A 15,838-nucleotide genomic window follows, 5' to 3' on the forward strand; every position below is an offset into this window, starting at 1 on the left:
GCTGTCTATCAGTATAACCATTTTCCACACTAAACAGTAAAAAGAAAGTTCAGTTATGATGAAATTCTCCCAAGTTGACTTTTCTCTTAAGTTTTCAATATGAAATTCTCTGGCTAATGCAAACTAGGAAGTAGGAATAACATATTCTAAACTTGATTAATGGAAATTTTCCAGGACAGTTTATCCATTGGAAACCTCTCAGGCTCAGTTTTCCAATGTTGATGATTGGATTGGAAAGGAGAGATGCTTAAAATTCATTAGAAGTAATAATCTGACTTTGTTTCCACTCCTCGACCATACCCTAAATCATGTCTAGGAATAACAAGCTTCGCCTACAGAATCATGTCATTTCAAATTTTAATAGCTATTTACACATGTTTATCTTAGTCGAATTGTTCGTATATGACACGATTAAAGATAGGAACAAGGAAAAACCATTACAACTGGAGGCGAGCATTATGGTTATGGAGGCCAGACTGATCAAGATACTATGCTTGAACTACATAGCTGGTAGTTACAACTCGGGATAGTTTATTTCCCACTTTTGTTTACATGAGATCTCATGACTATCAAAACCTAATCTTCAGAAAATGTATCCCATGATAATTAGTCCTCTATGTGAACATTAAGGATCAAAAAGAGTATTCACAAATCCCAAGTGATGTTTCTTACTTCAGCTGTGAGAATCAATTGAGTGCGGAAGAACTTTATAGGGGTTGAGTATTCCTTTTGGGTCCAGCATCTTCTTGATGGAAGCCATCAGGTTCACCTGTTCAAGCAGATTTGGTGTTTTAGCATTTCTACAAATCAAATGTACAATCTTATGGAGGTAGAGGGACCAAGTAGATCTCCATCTTGTAAATCACATAAAACTCTGACTCACAGTAGCAGTTGGCTTGCTGTAGAAAATCTTATTAGCTTTCATCAGTCCAAGGCCATGCTCTGCACTAATGCTTCCACGATGCGCAGATGTCCACTCGTAAACAAAGGGTTCAATTTGTGCCAAAGTCTGCAAGTTCATTGAAGATCATTAATTAAGCTGGAAAAAAAGAAATAAAACACAAATTGCTTTATAGCTGAGATAGGATTCCACCTTATCATCATACTGTGGAGTTGAAACATTAAGATGCAGATTGCCATCTCCAAGATGGCCATATCCAACTACATTAGCTGAATCACCTACAGATTTACAAATACAACAAAAGAGTATTCTCAAACTAATAGAAACAATAAACTTCTGAAACCCAAAGAAACCAAAGCCTAGATATCAAGTGATCACACCCTACCACTAAAGAGGATGCCTAGTGCCACTGAAACAACAAGAAAAATAATATTTCAAAAACTGTAAGCAACAAGAAACGGTCACTTACCAAGTCGTGTTCTCATTTCATCTACAAGATCGTACATCTTTTCAACAGGTAATGATAAATCATATTTGTAAACAGCACCAGCTTTCATCAATGCTTCTGGGACTCCCTGTCACCATATACAGAGACAATTGAAGGATATATTAATAGGATGTTTAAGGAAAAAATTCGATGGCCACACACCTTTCTTTCTCTGGCTAAATGACCAATATAAAGAAAATGATAAAAAGGAATATAGTAATACTCCTACAACAACTTTTCCTGCCCCCAATTTGTTGATGAATAGCAAGGATAAGAAACAATAGAAACATAAAGGAAAAGTACTCATGAAACTCTCAAGGAAGCACTGGCTGTTAATTTGATATGCTGAATTTTTCTTAACTAAATTGCTAATGAGAGGATTAATGCAGCCAAGCAGGCCATGGAGAGCATTCTTAATATAAGGGAAATAAACTTTTAGCATCATTAACAACAATATCTAGGACCAAAGGCAGTAAAAAGCAAACTCATCAGGGTTGTCTATATGAAGATTAAGTATCAATGCTTCACTCATGAACGAAAAGCACCCCATGAATAACTGTAAATTCACAATTCTCTGTTCCATAAACAAAGCCTACCTCGCGTATATACCAGAATGCTGATGCTTGGTTTATGTCTTGTGCTATAGCTCCATCAGAAATCAAACCACCTTCCATGGCATAAACTAGGAAGGCTTCAAGCTTCTCTCTGTCTCCGAATATGTCACATGATTGTGTAAATAATGAGGTGTCAGTTTTTTTTACCATTAATTGTTTCAAGATTAGATATTTAAAATAATATAAACAACAATCGGAAAACTTTGGTTCAGCCACTTCAGAAATATAACAGAACCCGAAAGAAAATTAATATAAGCTAGGGCAGAAGCGCTCTCATTCAAGCAGGTGAAAATTTACAAATGGAAAAGAGGTTACCTATCATAAGTTTCATCACTGCCCGTTGTCTCAATCAAAACATAAAAGTTGTGAATTGTGGGAGGTAATGGATTGCGAACGCCATCCAAATGATTCAGAACCTGCTTGGTCAAAACAAGAAGTGTTCAAAATTATTGAGTTTGCACAGAACATGCAATTTTACAAGTGCTACAAATTTGATATCTGAACAGGATTATATTAGCATCGCATTTGAAAGAGTTAATGTAGTTTTCTAGTTGTAAGTAAGGATGTTAACCACACATTAAATTCCTCAGAATTTCAAAAAATCCAGAACAAAAAAAAGATGGAAAGCCTGATATGCATCAATTAGGAAAAAATAAAATCGGCCAAAGAAAGCTGACCAAATCCAGAGCATGGCTATCCAAGAATTCAAAAGCAGATAGAATCTCCCCAAGTTTTCTCTTTGCTTCCACTAGAAGTTTCTGATAAACATGAGAGAGTAAGGTGAGAGCCACAATTTTTCTTCCCTTTGGAAGGGGGAAATTGGCTAAACAAAGTGATAAAATTGAAACAACTACGAAAACTGGATATCAACATCCACATACTATAGGGCTTGTTCTGCTAAGATTCTGAAGAAGCACAAGAATTTCCAAGAAACTAATTACCTGGCAGCTAAAGTAGTCTTGGCATGCGAGGAAAGCTACATTCACTGAAAATAACTTTGGAGGGGTAAGTATGGAAACCTTGGTCACAATTCCCAAAGATCCTTCACTTCCTGCATCAGTGGTAAACAAGAATTTTGTGATCACATTCTCAATTGGAAATCATCGTCTTCCACACAAATAAGAATGAAGTGTTCGGTACACACCTATGAACAAATGCTTTAGGTCATATCCAGTATTATCTTTCCGTAAAGTCCCAAGCATGTCAAGAACATCACCATTAGCCAAAACAACTTCCAGACCTGTAAGATCCATAAAATATACGTCAGTACAGAACAAATATTAGGAACGATTCACTAAGAACCATGGACATTAAAGCTGCAGAAATATTAAGTTTATAGCAAGTCTTGAATATGTTAGAACTTAGAAGTAAAAACTTATTCCTTTCAGCCGAAGTCAGGAAAAAAAAAAGTGTAAAAGTTGAATGCATCCTAAACTCAGATAACTGATGATGTTTGAAGCAAATAACTGTTCAACATCAAATCAAAAAGAGCAAAATTTCTCACCAAGTACGGTTCCATGAAGTGATCCATAGCGCACAAGGCGCAAACCACCCGCATTGGTTGAAACGTTTCCACCAATCTGGCAGCTTCCTTTCGCACCTAAGTCCAGTGGCATAATAAATCTGAATGCAAGCATAAAGTGCTTAAATATGACAATAATGAAGATATGCTAGATTTCCATGAGATGTAATACAAAAGGGGATGTCTAAGAACACTCTAGAAGAGTATACAGCAAACTTGGAAGCAGGCACGTTGCATAGCCAGAGATAAGAATTGTTAAAAGATGGATGTAATTACTAATGATGAAAAGAGCATGTGAGCAGGTCGGGAGGAGATATAAGTACCAAAGCTGTAGCTCTAATTTTAGGCATTTGAAAAAATTCGGCCTGTAAGCAAACAACGTGATAATTTACAGAAAATTACCCTTGGTTATCCAAGAAAGTAATCAGATTTTCCAATATGCATCCTGCCTCGCATACGAGTATACCACTCACCTGAAAGCAGGCATTAGGGAATCACTTCATAAGCATGCAGTTTTGGTGTGGAACCATTGCTAAAATTGACTTCAGGAATTGTTGGAGCACCAGAAATAAATAAGTGTCGCTGCATGTCTACCTTGTCAAAAGATATTACGTTATTCATCAAACTCATATTGACAACCACCTGAAAATGGACACCACAGAAAGCTTTTGAGGTGAATTAGTAAGAAGTATGTAAGATCTTTAACAAAACCACACAGCTTATCAATATTTTGTACTAAAATAACGATACATCACACAAATAAAGCTCTCATATCTGAACTATAGGTAGATAGAAAATGCCATCAGTAAGCACTCGTGTCCATGATCATCACATAAGCAGAGCAAACCACATACTTCATCAAAAACAGGAACACTTCCGCCCACAAGACCAGTATTTCCACCTTGAGGAACAACAGCCAAGTTTCTGGAATTACAGTATTTAAGAATCTGTGAGACCTGCAAGGAAAAAGTAAATACAGAGAATCCCTTAACTTGGTACGTCATTTTACAACGTAAAAGAATATCAAATCAGAGACATCTACACATGAAAATTAGTGCTTTTGAGACCTAGAAAGCTATAGAAACCCTGAAAAACTTGCATAGTAATAATACAATTCCGGGATGAGGAAGAATTCTACCTCCTCAGTGGACCGGGGTTGCAGCAGAAGCTTACTAGAGCCTCTGTACTTGTGCATCCAATCTGTATTAGCAATAGCCAGCCTCTCTTCATCCTCAACTACATTCTTCTCACCTAATATCCCCTTGAAATAGCTAATATCATCAGAATTCAACGTCGAAAAAGAAGCATTCCTCTGCACCTTCTCGGGCAGCGAACCAAAACCTCGATGCTGGATTCTTCTCCTTGTATCCTCAAGAACACCCCTTTCCATACAATCCCTGAAATTTTTCCCCTGATATCCATACAAGCCAAAACATGTCCTAACATTCCACTTGCGCGTAACATCATCTCTGCATTTCTTGCCAAAGCCATTCCCATAACCTATATGTGGGGATTCATTTCCTTGTTAATTCAACAAAAAACCAAAATCCACATATTGATAGCACAACAAAAAAAAAAAAAAATAGCATTATTGAGCTCCAACAACCATAAAGAAGTCTTCTTTTTTGCATTCTTCTAACCACATTCCTTCATCTCATACGACATGTAGCTAGCAGATCAAACCCAGCTCTCTTTTCCCACAACTGAGCAAAAGTTTGACCAAAAAATTATGATCACAGTAAAGTACCTGAAGCGGAGCTGTGGATTGACTTGCCGGAATTAGAGCTCAATCGCCGATCAAAGACTGAAACTTTGGGTGAGTTTCTGAGAAAACGACCGGTGGCTCTCAGCTTCTCCATTCTCATTTTTTCAGCTTCCCAACAAACTTACTTGGTGTGTACCGTATTTATACGCAACTGAATTGTAGGGAGGGTGGTCATCGACGACCCGACCCGTTAGCCCTGGCCAACGAAACGACACGTCGTAATATGGTCCTAGTAAATCCCTATCTATGAGAACACGGAAGCAGGATGCTAGTCTCTGGCCTCACAGTAATGGCGACCTCGCTCTCGTCTCTGTCCTCGATTTTGAACCAACCTCACTGCGCTCTCCGCCTGAAGCTCCAGAAGCCATGTCGTTTTGCTCTCAGGTTTCTGAATTGGAAACCGGAAGAAGCTTCCGGAATCCGATGCTACTACCATCGGCAGCGGACCACTACTCGGCTGCAAAGGAGGAGTCTTGGCTCCAGAAGCTTCTCTCAGTCGAGCTCTTCTCTTCCGAACCACTCCGACGGCCCCAGCCTCCGCCACTTCGTCGCCCAGGCCGCCGCTGAGGCCCAGGCCCAGGCCCAGTGAGTTCACACTCCTCAGTTTCTGGTTTTAGATTATGAAATTTAGGGGCTTTATGAAATTACTGTGATTGTGTTGTGTCTACAAATGTTGAAGCAATAGTCATTGCAAGTTCTTATAAGCACACAACATTTGCTAGGAAATAAGTTGGAATGAATGAATTTTCAAGTAAATGTTGCGTTTATGCTTTGAAATGTTATTGTGATGTGTTCTTCTGATACGAGAATTTGGAATTCGATATCTCGAATTGTATCCTGAACAACGTCTTTCAATGCTTGTGCCGAAATTTTGCTATCGGATACTTGAATTTTAATTTGTTTATATTCTTGTGTCTAGGAATGTGGTAGCTCCGATAGGCCGTATCTATCATGAGACTTACGGGTGTCAGATGAATATTAATGACATGGAGATTGTTCTGTCTATTATGAAGGAGGCTGGATATAGTGAAGTTGTGGATGTTCCTGAGAATGCAGAGGTTATTTTCATTAATACCTGTGCTATCAGGGACAATGCAGAACAGAAGGTGTGGCAACGCCTTAATTACTTCTGGTTTCTTAAGAGGCACTGGAAGAGCAATGTTAAGATAGGGAGGTCACAATCCACACGCCCTCCGAAAGTTGTGGTTTTGGGATGTATGGCCGAGAGGTTAAAGGACAAGATACTAGATGCAGACAAAATGGTCGATGTGGTCTGTGGGCCTGATGCGTACAGGGACTTGCCACGGTTACTACAAGATGTGGACTATGGTCAGAAAGGGATCAATACTCTTCTTTCACTGGAAGAGACTTACGCTGATATTAGTCCAGTTCGAATCTCCAAAAATTCAATCAGTGCTTTCGTTTCTGTTATGAGGGGTTGCAACAATATGTGCTCTTTTTGCATTGTTCCTTTCACAAGAGGCAGAGAGCGGTCACGTCCTGTGGAATCAATTGTCAGGGAGGTGGGAGAGCTTTGGCAAGAAGGTGTGAAAGAGGTGACACTGCTAGGCCAGAATGTAAATAGCTATAATGATGCCTCTGAGTATGAAAAGGAAGCTGAAGCAGGAACTAATTGGAACTACAGTGAAGGATTTTCCAGCTTGTGTAAGGTGAAAAAAGTAGGTTCACGTTTTGCTGATCTCTTGGATCGACTTTCCACAGAATTTCCAGAGATGAGATTCAGATACACGTCCCCCCACCCTAAAGACTTCCCTGATGAGTTACTCTATATAATGCGAGACAGACATAATATTTGCAACTCTATCCATTTGCCTGCTCAAAGTGGTAGTAGCAGAGTTATAGAAAGAATGCGTCGGGGCTATACCCGTGAGGCATACTTAGATCTCGTGCAAAAGATAAGGAGGATTATTCCAGATGTCGGCATCAGTAGTGATTTCATATGTGGTAAGAGGTCTTAAAACAGTTGTGTACAATTTCTATAAACTTGCTTATGGAACTTGGACAATGCTTGCTTGTTGGACTGAATTTCATTCTCAAATACGCATTTTTGCCCTAAACTGACTGATTCTTAGCATCAACCTGTCACATTAGAGATAGATTTTGTTCTTTCTTACCTTTGTCTAAAGAATTGGAACAGTCGTTCAGTCATACTTTGGTGTATACTGTTTGTCCACTCTTCTCTAGTTTATGCTTTTTGCTTCTTCTTTTTCTTTTTCTTCTTCTTTTTTTTTAATATTTATTTTATGGATCATTTTCTAATTCAACTGCATTGTTACTTGCTTGCAAGGCCATTTCATTTTTCTATTGCCTAATTTCAGTGTTTGATCTGGCTTTTATGAATCTGAGATGAGAAGCTGAAATGTTGTTTCTTGACAATTTTCCACCCTTTTTTGCACTAGAAGATTTTAATACATGTTTGCATGCCTAAACTGTTACTTAAACTTTTTTCCTTTTGTTTTAGCGTATGTAGTGCTTTCCCTCTTAACTAGTTTGATCTTTTTCAGGATTTTGTGGGGAGACTGAGGAGGACCATGGAGAGACAATAAGCCTTGTAAAGGCTGTGGGTTATGATATGGCTTACATGTTTGCATATAGTATGAGAGATAAAACCCATGCAAATAGAAACTATGATGATGATGTTCCGGAGAAAGTGAAGCAGAGGAGGCTGACTGAACTTATTGAAGCTTTCCGTGAGAGCACAGGCCAGTGTTATGACTCACAGGTGGGAACTACCCAACTTGTATTAGTAGAAGGACCCAATAAGAGAGCTCCAGATACAGAACTCATTGGCAAGAGTGACAGAGGTCATAGAGTTTCTTTTGTCAATGTGCCATTACCAAATCGAGATGCTGATTCAAATGAGGAACGGAATCCCAAAGTGGGTGATTATGTTGAGGTTCGTATTCAGAAGTCTACAAGAGCGTCACTCTATGGAGAGGCAATTGCTATAAGCAAATTGAGCTCTTTTTATAACATCGTGAATGAAGAAGCTCTTGCTTGTGCAAGTAGTTGAGCTGTTGTGCTGGCATAATTTTACTTTATATATCTCTGCAGAATTACTTCATTTATGTTTATCAATGGTTGAGGCGTGGATCAGCTTCTTGCTGGAGGGTTGAGAATTTGAGGCTGCTGGTAAAACGATGATTGGTTCAAAATTATGCTTTTTGTCATCCTTTTCCCATGGCGAGACTCTATCGGGGTATATCTTTGGCATCCTGACTAACAAGTGACAATCTCCAGCTTCAAAATGGTTTAGACTGTAGAGTGCTACTGCAGCGTTTTGATGTGATATAATAGTTTATGCATTTTTATTTCCCAAATCATCTTTGATTTGGTTTGATGAATGTGAATTCAGAGATAAATACCTCTTCAAAGATTGTTGCATAGGGCATGAAGTTTGCTTAGTGTATCTGAATTATAGAAAATGATCAAGATGATCGATTCTATTCTTGGTGTAAATTATTTGCATCATAATTGATTGTCAGGTTCAAATTTCAAATACCATTGACTGAAAAAAGAAAATGGTTAAATTTCTTCATTCTATTTCTAGTTCCTCAATTTTCTTCCCCAGCCAGTTGAAATGTTTCATTTTCTCTTCGAATCTATACCGGGAGTGCCTTGGTCTCTTACACGTCCAAAATCATCAACTTCTGTCCATCACCGTTGATATAGTCAATCATGTGTAAATCTCTCTTATTGTGCATGACGAGTGACTACTATTTAGAAGAGATAAAAACACATAATTGTATGCAACCCAACTGGAAGGCCGTGCTGGTGGGGAATCGGACTTCCTTAAAAAAGGTTGTCCTTTTGACCCGAACGATCCCAACAGGATTGACAATGATGAAAGCGGTCAGAAATAATGCAAATCGGGTCTGCATCAGAGAATTCGTCCACTGATTGCCTTGCACTACGTGTTCCTCTCAATTGTAATCATAACCCAAACAGCAAACGGAAAGTGGTCGATCATTATGAGCATCACCACCAGCACTGACCTTTCCACATGCAGCTAATAGCAGCCATCCATAGAAAGGAAGAACACACTTCCAACTCCATCGTTGGGTTACATACTAGGTGGTGGTGGTGGTGGTGGTGGTGATAAAGGAAAGAAGAAGCTAATTAATGGATTTCGGCTGCACGTTGAATCAGCCCAATGAGTTTTTGAATTGGACCCTTCATCAGCAGTCCACATCTGGTGAGGAATAGCATGCCGGCCACCCACTCACCAGTCACCTCCATTGACCATTGTTGCTCAATGAGGAAGACTGGAATAGATGATCGACTAGACCCCTGTCACCACTCACTGATCAGTAGTCACACCACCCTTTTCTCCTTGTCCTCGTGCTTCTTTGTTTTTCTCTCACCTGATTTATTGCATATATAACTATTCACATGATTTGATTGCAAAGCAAGTGAGAGGGAGAAAGGGAGATGAATAGTAATTTTTGCAGAAGGAAAGAGGGTGAGTGAAGCCATGAAGATCATAATTTTCCTCTAGGAAAAGTACCGTGAAACACTTGAAAACAATCCACACGTTTGTGAATTCTTGACATTTTGTGAACAGTATCTGACCAGCCAACCTTAATAGTGGAAATACAAGGCAAAAAAGCAGTGAATAGTCTTGACCGGTCAAGTTCAACGGGTGAACTTGCTCTTAGAGCAAGTGCACTGGTTTGCTCTTGACTGGTCATAATCAAGAAAAAGCTGATGTGGTGACCGTTGGTGGCAAAATCCATCTTCCACCGGTGGTGCCTTGACCGGGCAAAACCCACCCCTTCTTGACTACAGCCAAGAAAATAGTCAAGTCCATGACTATTTCCATGACCGACCAAGCCCACATGCAAGCTATGTCACACCCCAAACCCGAGACCAATATTATATTGAAATATGGTACCCGAATTCGTGATGTGGGTTGTTTCAAACAAGACTTCCTCAAAGAATAAATTAAAGTAAGAGAATTTGTAAATAAGTCTGAATAGTACTTTTATTAGGAATTGAAATTATTATTTTTACAATACTGAAGTTGAACAAAAATATATTACATTATTTCTCTTGAAATAGTAGTAGAAAATAAAACATTCATTTATTTAGAGAATCACCCCACTTTCCCCAAGCATCTACTCGTTACCTGAAAACAAGAAGGTGTAGCATCATGAGCAACACAAGCCCAGTAAGTACACAACTTACATTCTTATATTAATGTGTCTTATAAGAAATCAAACTTGGACAACCAAGTTAAAATGTACCAAGAACCATTTATAAGTTCATACGAATTCTTAAATATGTATATGTATACACACAATACACACACACATATATACAAATATATTCATTCGTGTGAATGGTTTATGAGACTGGTAATAAATCACTTAATCACATCTCCTTATTGAACCAACAAATATTGCAGCATTAATATGTGAAATAAACTTTAAGCAATACATGCTTGATTCTCTTTTCACTTAGCATCATAACATATTGATAATATATATCGCAGACAGATATTTGATCAAAATAATATAAGTACACTTCTCTTCTTAGTGAATTTTCGGATTAACTGGTAACAAATCATAAATACAAGTGCTAGGGTCCAACGTACTATACCCAAAGCACAAGTAAGCCAGGTTGACTGGTAATAATTCATAAATCCACGTGCTAGGGTCCATAATACCAAAGCACGGGTAAGCCGCAGCATACTGAGGACACCTCCAAAGTATGTATACCCAAGGTAGACACCTCTTTCCTATGAGTATAATAGTGCACTATCTGTAGGGACTAGGGCCCAAGGCTAACTTCCACATAACACCAAAACACATTTACCAGTAATTCACTTAAGCACGGGGTAGTAGATAACACCCGGCTTCACAATTGTACTTCTCAGACATAATCAAATCCACAAAATACAATCTTTATAAATTATAGATCGTAATATATGTATATGTACACACACATATAGAGACATATACTTAGGAATAATCTCATATGTAACATAATTGTATAACATAAAATAAGTAAATTCACTTGCAAACATAATAAAATAAATAAGCTTATACATAATTGAAATCAAGTAAAATATGAAATAATAAAGCACAAACATTAAATGAGTAACAATACAAAATTAAATTATAGTTAATATTTCAGTTCTTATGTCCAAATCCATTGAAGTTCATTGACCATGTTCATGTTTCTCCAATTAGAGTCATCAAACTTCAAGATGTGTTATGTTGTCCATCACAAGTCCGAATTAGTCAAATGAGTACACCAATTCAAAGGGTTTTTCACAAGGAATCTAATGGAATAAGTCATGTAATCCTGTTCTTAGTCACATAGTCCAGAAATGGTGAAGAACCATAACAGTACAGAAACCAATATTTTTGATACTGCCCTTTGATGTTTAAGTCTTTACGTACGGTGTATTTTACCATTAATTCTCAAACTTTCCAGATCACAAGTAGAGGTTCTAAGCTTCAAATTGATATAAAGTTTGTAGAAAACGAATAAGAAATGAGGGAGATATGAATTTTTGAAGTTGTGATGGCTGTATGAGATTTCCAGCGAGTTTAAAAGTTGAAAACTTTGATTAGCCATAACTTCTTCATTTCTTAACCTTTTTGAGTGATTCAAAAGCCTAAATTGAAGAACTTTTGATGAGGAATTTAATAATGTAATTATTTTTGACAAAACATAATTTGTTATATACGAAAATACGGGTTTGCAGCAAAGCAGATCCTTTTCCATTTTATCATTGATTATGCAATTTGATAAATCTTAAAGACAAAAGAATATAGGAATGTAATCATGTACTTACTTAAGGAACTCAGAAGGTCTTGTGATCAAACTTTGGACTTCATTCACAAAAAGGGAACTTCTTAAGAGAAAAAGGGTGAAGGATTTGTGTGAGGAACTTCTAGTTGGGTTTTCTCTTCAACTAAGGGAGTTTTTGATCAATTTTGCATTTAATCTTCAAGCTTGTAGGAAGTATGATCAGATCATATGCTTAACTAGGCTAGAATTAAGCATAAAATAAGTAAGTGACTAATTATTATAAGGTGAGTGACTAATCACTATTTAAGTTAAATGATTAAAAGGATAAGATAAAATTAAAAAAAGTAATAAAAGAAAGAAAGCATAAATCATATCATAAAACATAAATCCACTTGCTAAATATATATATTTATACACACATATCCATATGCACATTTACCCAAATAATAAGTAAAGAACTTTAGTGCTTTCTTAAGGTAAAAATAGCAATAATTTGTACTAAAATAACATGCATCACAAAAATAACATAGATAATAGTCTTGAGTTTGAAAACAAATATCGAGTGTACACAAGTAATACGAACTAACGTATTTTAGAAAGTTTACTAGAACTCTAAAAATTTACCTATATAACTTGTAAGTATAGCATGTGGTATCATCGGTTTCAAAAAAAAGTGCTTAGAAGATACTTGGATTACTTCTAAGTTTAAGGTATCTTAGAGTGCTCTACAGTGATACTAAGTTTCGGGTTATTACAAGCTAGGCCCAGGCTTGATCGTGGCTGACGTGAGCACTATCTCAGCAAAGCACGACGCGCCGAGGGAGGGAAGTGGAGGACCAATCATCGATGTGTGGCGCCGCAAAAGTGAAGAAGCTGAAGTCAGCAGCGTCGCCGTCGATCGTCTCGGTCGAAAGCCTCTGCAGCCAGAGCTTCTTGCTCTCGAACTCCGGCAAAACGACGTCGGGGACCTCGAAGCTCTTCCGGGGCGGATCGAGCTCGTCGATCCTGAGGCGCAAGATCCCATCTTGGTAAGCAGAGAGTGAGAAGCAAGGGCTTGATTTGATCGGGGCTTGTTTCTTGTTGTTCGATTCTCTTGGGGAAGAGCTTGGCGGTGAGCTCGCCGTCGGAGATGGCGGGGTCTTGGGCTGTAAGGGAGGACGAGCCGGGGTTGCGGGCTGGGCCGCGTTTGCATAGAGGGGTTTGGTTACAGCTTCGGAACTCATCTTTTTTCCATGAGAGAACTAAGGAGATGTGACAGATGAGGAGGAGGAGAAGGAGAAGAGTGAGGTTCTTCATCGTCTGGGTCTTCTTCATGGATTAAAGGTCATAGTAACGAAATGAGAGAGAGGAAGAAGAAGACATCCACAGTGCTTGAACAGTAAAAGTAAATAGTGAAGTAAAAGTAAACAGTGAAATGAACAGTAAAAGTAAATGAACAATATTGACCGGTCAATAAAAAAACGGGTGCAAACCTATGTCCAGTGGCAGTAAACAGTAACTTGACTTGTCGAATTCTTGACATTTCTTGACTACGGGTGAACTTGCTCTTAGAGCAAGTCCACCGGTATGACTTTGCCCGGGCAAAGTGAGAGAATGATGATGTGGTGACCGGGCATGGAGAGAAACAACCTTCCACTGGCAAACTCTTGACCAGCCAAACTTTGGCTTTGCATGACTGAGGTCAAAAAAAGGGGCAAGCCCATGACTAAACTCTTGCCCGAAGTCATCCGGCTGCCAGCTCGGCCAACCACAGAACGTGGCTGACCTCACAGGGGCTGCGGAGAGAGAAGAGAAACAGACGCCACAGAATTGCTTCGATCTCGGCCTGGGGGCAGCGTCTGGGCCGGCTAACGCCACGGAGTGGCCGGATGAGGTGAGGCGACCTCGGGTTGCTTCGATCTCGGCCTGGGGGCAGCGTCCGGGCCGGCTGACGCCACGGAGTGGCCGGACTAGATGAGGCGACCTCGGGGGAGCCGGGTCCGTGGACGGAGGACGCCGGAGGAGGGAGAAACAGGCGGGTCGGGTCAGACGAGCAAAGTAAACAGTTAAATAGCAGAAAAGTAAACAATAAAAAAAGCAGAAAATTGAACAGAAAAAACAGAAAGTGAACAGTGTTGCCCGGGCAAGAAAAAAACGGGTGCAAACCTATGTCCAGTGGCAGTGAATAGTAACTTGACTGGTCGAATTTTTGACTTCTTGACTTTGCCTTTTCTTGACTACGGGTGCACTTGCTCTTAGAGATGGAGGCTTGTCCTACATTGTGATGGAAAGCATAATAAATTGTATAGAAAATTCCAAACCAAAATAATTCATTTTCAACTTTTTTTTTTTAATGATGTTTCAAAATCTAATTATATTCACAATATGTGCTCGAAATTTATTCATTTATCACTTAAGAGCTTTTTATTTAGTTTGTGACAGGTGGTCTAGTAAAAGGCATACAACACTCTCAAACGTAATTTAAAACAAAAAAATTATTAAATCAAAATTTTCGTAAGGACGCAGATCCTCTCCTAACCTCTTTAACTCGCGGAGCTTCCTAAGCTTTTAATGACAAAACACCACATATACACATCTACATCTAATGGCTCATGTTACTTGAACTCGCATTCCCAAGTTTTCTTTACTCTTCTTCTGCAGTTCTGTGTTCTCTATGCCTCATTAGTGTGCCACTCTCCCTTCTCCATTAGATTAGACCGTGTTATGCTATATCTCTTTCTCTCTTCACAAAGCTATAGAATAAGAGAAATATTTCTACATTGAACTTAGAAAACCAATTCAAACATGATCCATAGAAATTTCTGAGGAAAAATTCAATAAAAAATGCTTGTCAGCAAAAAAGGCCCCATCTTCCCTTCCCTTCCGCATCCCCATCAACCATTTTGATTCTTCCAAATAGAGATTAATTGTACTGCTGCAAAAACAATTCTTTAGTGAGAAATTAATTTTAGTGATCAAACTAAATTAAACACCTATTAAATCTGGATCTTTTGTTTTAATTTCAGAAAATCAAACTTCTTCCATACTAAATTTCAGCAAATCCCACTTGATTTAATTGATTGTTGTATGTAATGGTGTTGATGACTGGTAAATAAACTATATATGGCATAATTGGTACATCCCATGCATAAGGCTGTATGAAGGAAAGAAAGACCACAAGGAAGAAATAAAACAAAATCAGAGAAGAAAACAAAAACAAAAACAAGAGAGAAGAGAAAAAATTACGATCGGCACATAATCGCTGCAATTGGGGAATAATTGTAAGAAGAAAAAATTGGATGAGCGCGCGTGAGAGAGAGAGATGAACACGTGACAAGGAATAGATTTGACAAAGACACGTGTCCTTATCTGCTTCAAAGATTAGAGAGATCAGCGTTAATACAACTCGATTATTGCTAGTAGTCATTATGGCATCACGCATTAAAAAATTACAAACTTAAACCCTTTCAATCGATGTTAATTGATTTAGCAGCCATGCACTAGCTATTTTGATATTATGTTGCTTCCCCACTATTGGTTCCTTCATCTTATCTTGCACGGCGCAATATGAAGTTATGAACATCTCCCAAGACCAAGACCAGACTACGTATTTAAGTTCCTCCATCAAATACAAATGAGTGAAATTACAAACATCTTTTTCAATAAATAGTTAAATACTGAATGATCATCCCATCTTAATTTGTACTTATATATGCCAAAAGTACAATAGACAAAAATATGGTGAAATCCACAGTAAATGTGTTAGTTACCCTAAAGTGGAAAGTCG

General features: G+C 38.4%; 2 protein-coding genes across 2 annotated transcripts; one reads left to right on the plus strand and one right to left on the minus strand.

Annotated features, from left to right (window-relative positions):
- Positions 1-309: 309 nt before the first annotated feature.
- LOC133717126 (D-2-hydroxyglutarate dehydrogenase, mitochondrial) lies at positions 310-5,397 on the minus strand. Its single transcript, XM_062143781.1, has 15 exons — positions 5,272-5,397; positions 4,663-5,024; positions 4,379-4,480; positions 4,119-4,166; positions 3,927-3,997; positions 3,507-3,625; positions 3,147-3,242; positions 2,944-3,053; positions 2,680-2,760; positions 2,318-2,418; positions 1,985-2,093; positions 1,371-1,476; positions 1,094-1,179; positions 884-1,009; positions 310-769 (listed from the first exon to the last, which is right to left on the minus strand). Exons 1-15 carry the CDS (start codon positions 5,387-5,389, stop codon positions 674-676), a joined length of 1,731 nt encoding a protein of 576 aa, XP_061999765.1. The 5' UTR covers positions 5,390-5,397; the 3' UTR covers positions 310-673.
- Positions 5,398-5,554: 157 nt separating this feature from the next.
- On the plus strand, positions 5,555-8,811 carry LOC133717121 (CDK5RAP1-like protein). The gene is made up of 3 exons (XM_062143777.1): positions 5,555-5,874; positions 6,209-7,254; positions 7,815-8,811. The coding sequence occupies exons 1-3, from the start codon at positions 5,555-5,557 to the stop codon at positions 8,321-8,323; spliced, it is 1,875 nt and encodes a 624-aa protein (XP_061999761.1). The 3' UTR covers positions 8,324-8,811.
- The last annotated feature ends 7,027 nt before the right edge of the window (positions 8,812-15,838 follow it).

This window comes from Rosa rugosa, chromosome 1 (genome assembly GCF_958449725.1).
Source record: "Rosa rugosa chromosome 1, drRosRugo1.1, whole genome shotgun sequence".
NCBI classification, from domain to species: domain Eukaryota; kingdom Viridiplantae; phylum Streptophyta; class Magnoliopsida; order Rosales; family Rosaceae; genus Rosa; species Rosa rugosa.

Bases quoted from the DNA above. Each gene is read 5' to 3' on its own strand.
- LOC133717126 (XM_062143781.1), bottom strand. From the start codon at position 5,389: ATGAGAATGGAGAAGCTGAGAGCCACCGGTCGTTTTCTCAGAAACTCA. The intron at 2,419-2,679 runs GTCAGCTTTCTT...TTGACCAAGCAG, and splicing joins ATAGCCATGCTCTGGATTTG to GTTCTGAATCATTTGGATGG. The intron at 2,094-2,317 runs GTAACCTCTTTT...ATTCGGAGACAG, and splicing joins AGTGATGAAACTTATGATAG to AGAGAAGCTTGAAGCCTTCC.
- LOC133717121 (XM_062143777.1), top strand. From the start codon at position 5,555: ATGCTAGTCTCTGGCCTCACAGTAATGGCGACCTCGCTCTCGTCTCTG. The intron at 5,875-6,208 runs GTGAGTTCACAC...TCTTGTGTCTAG, and splicing joins GAGGCCCAGGCCCAGGCCCA to GAATGTGGTAGCTCCGATAG. The intron at 7,255-7,814 runs GTAAGAGGTCTT...GATCTTTTTCAG, and splicing joins CAGTAGTGATTTCATATGTG to GATTTTGTGGGGAGACTGAG.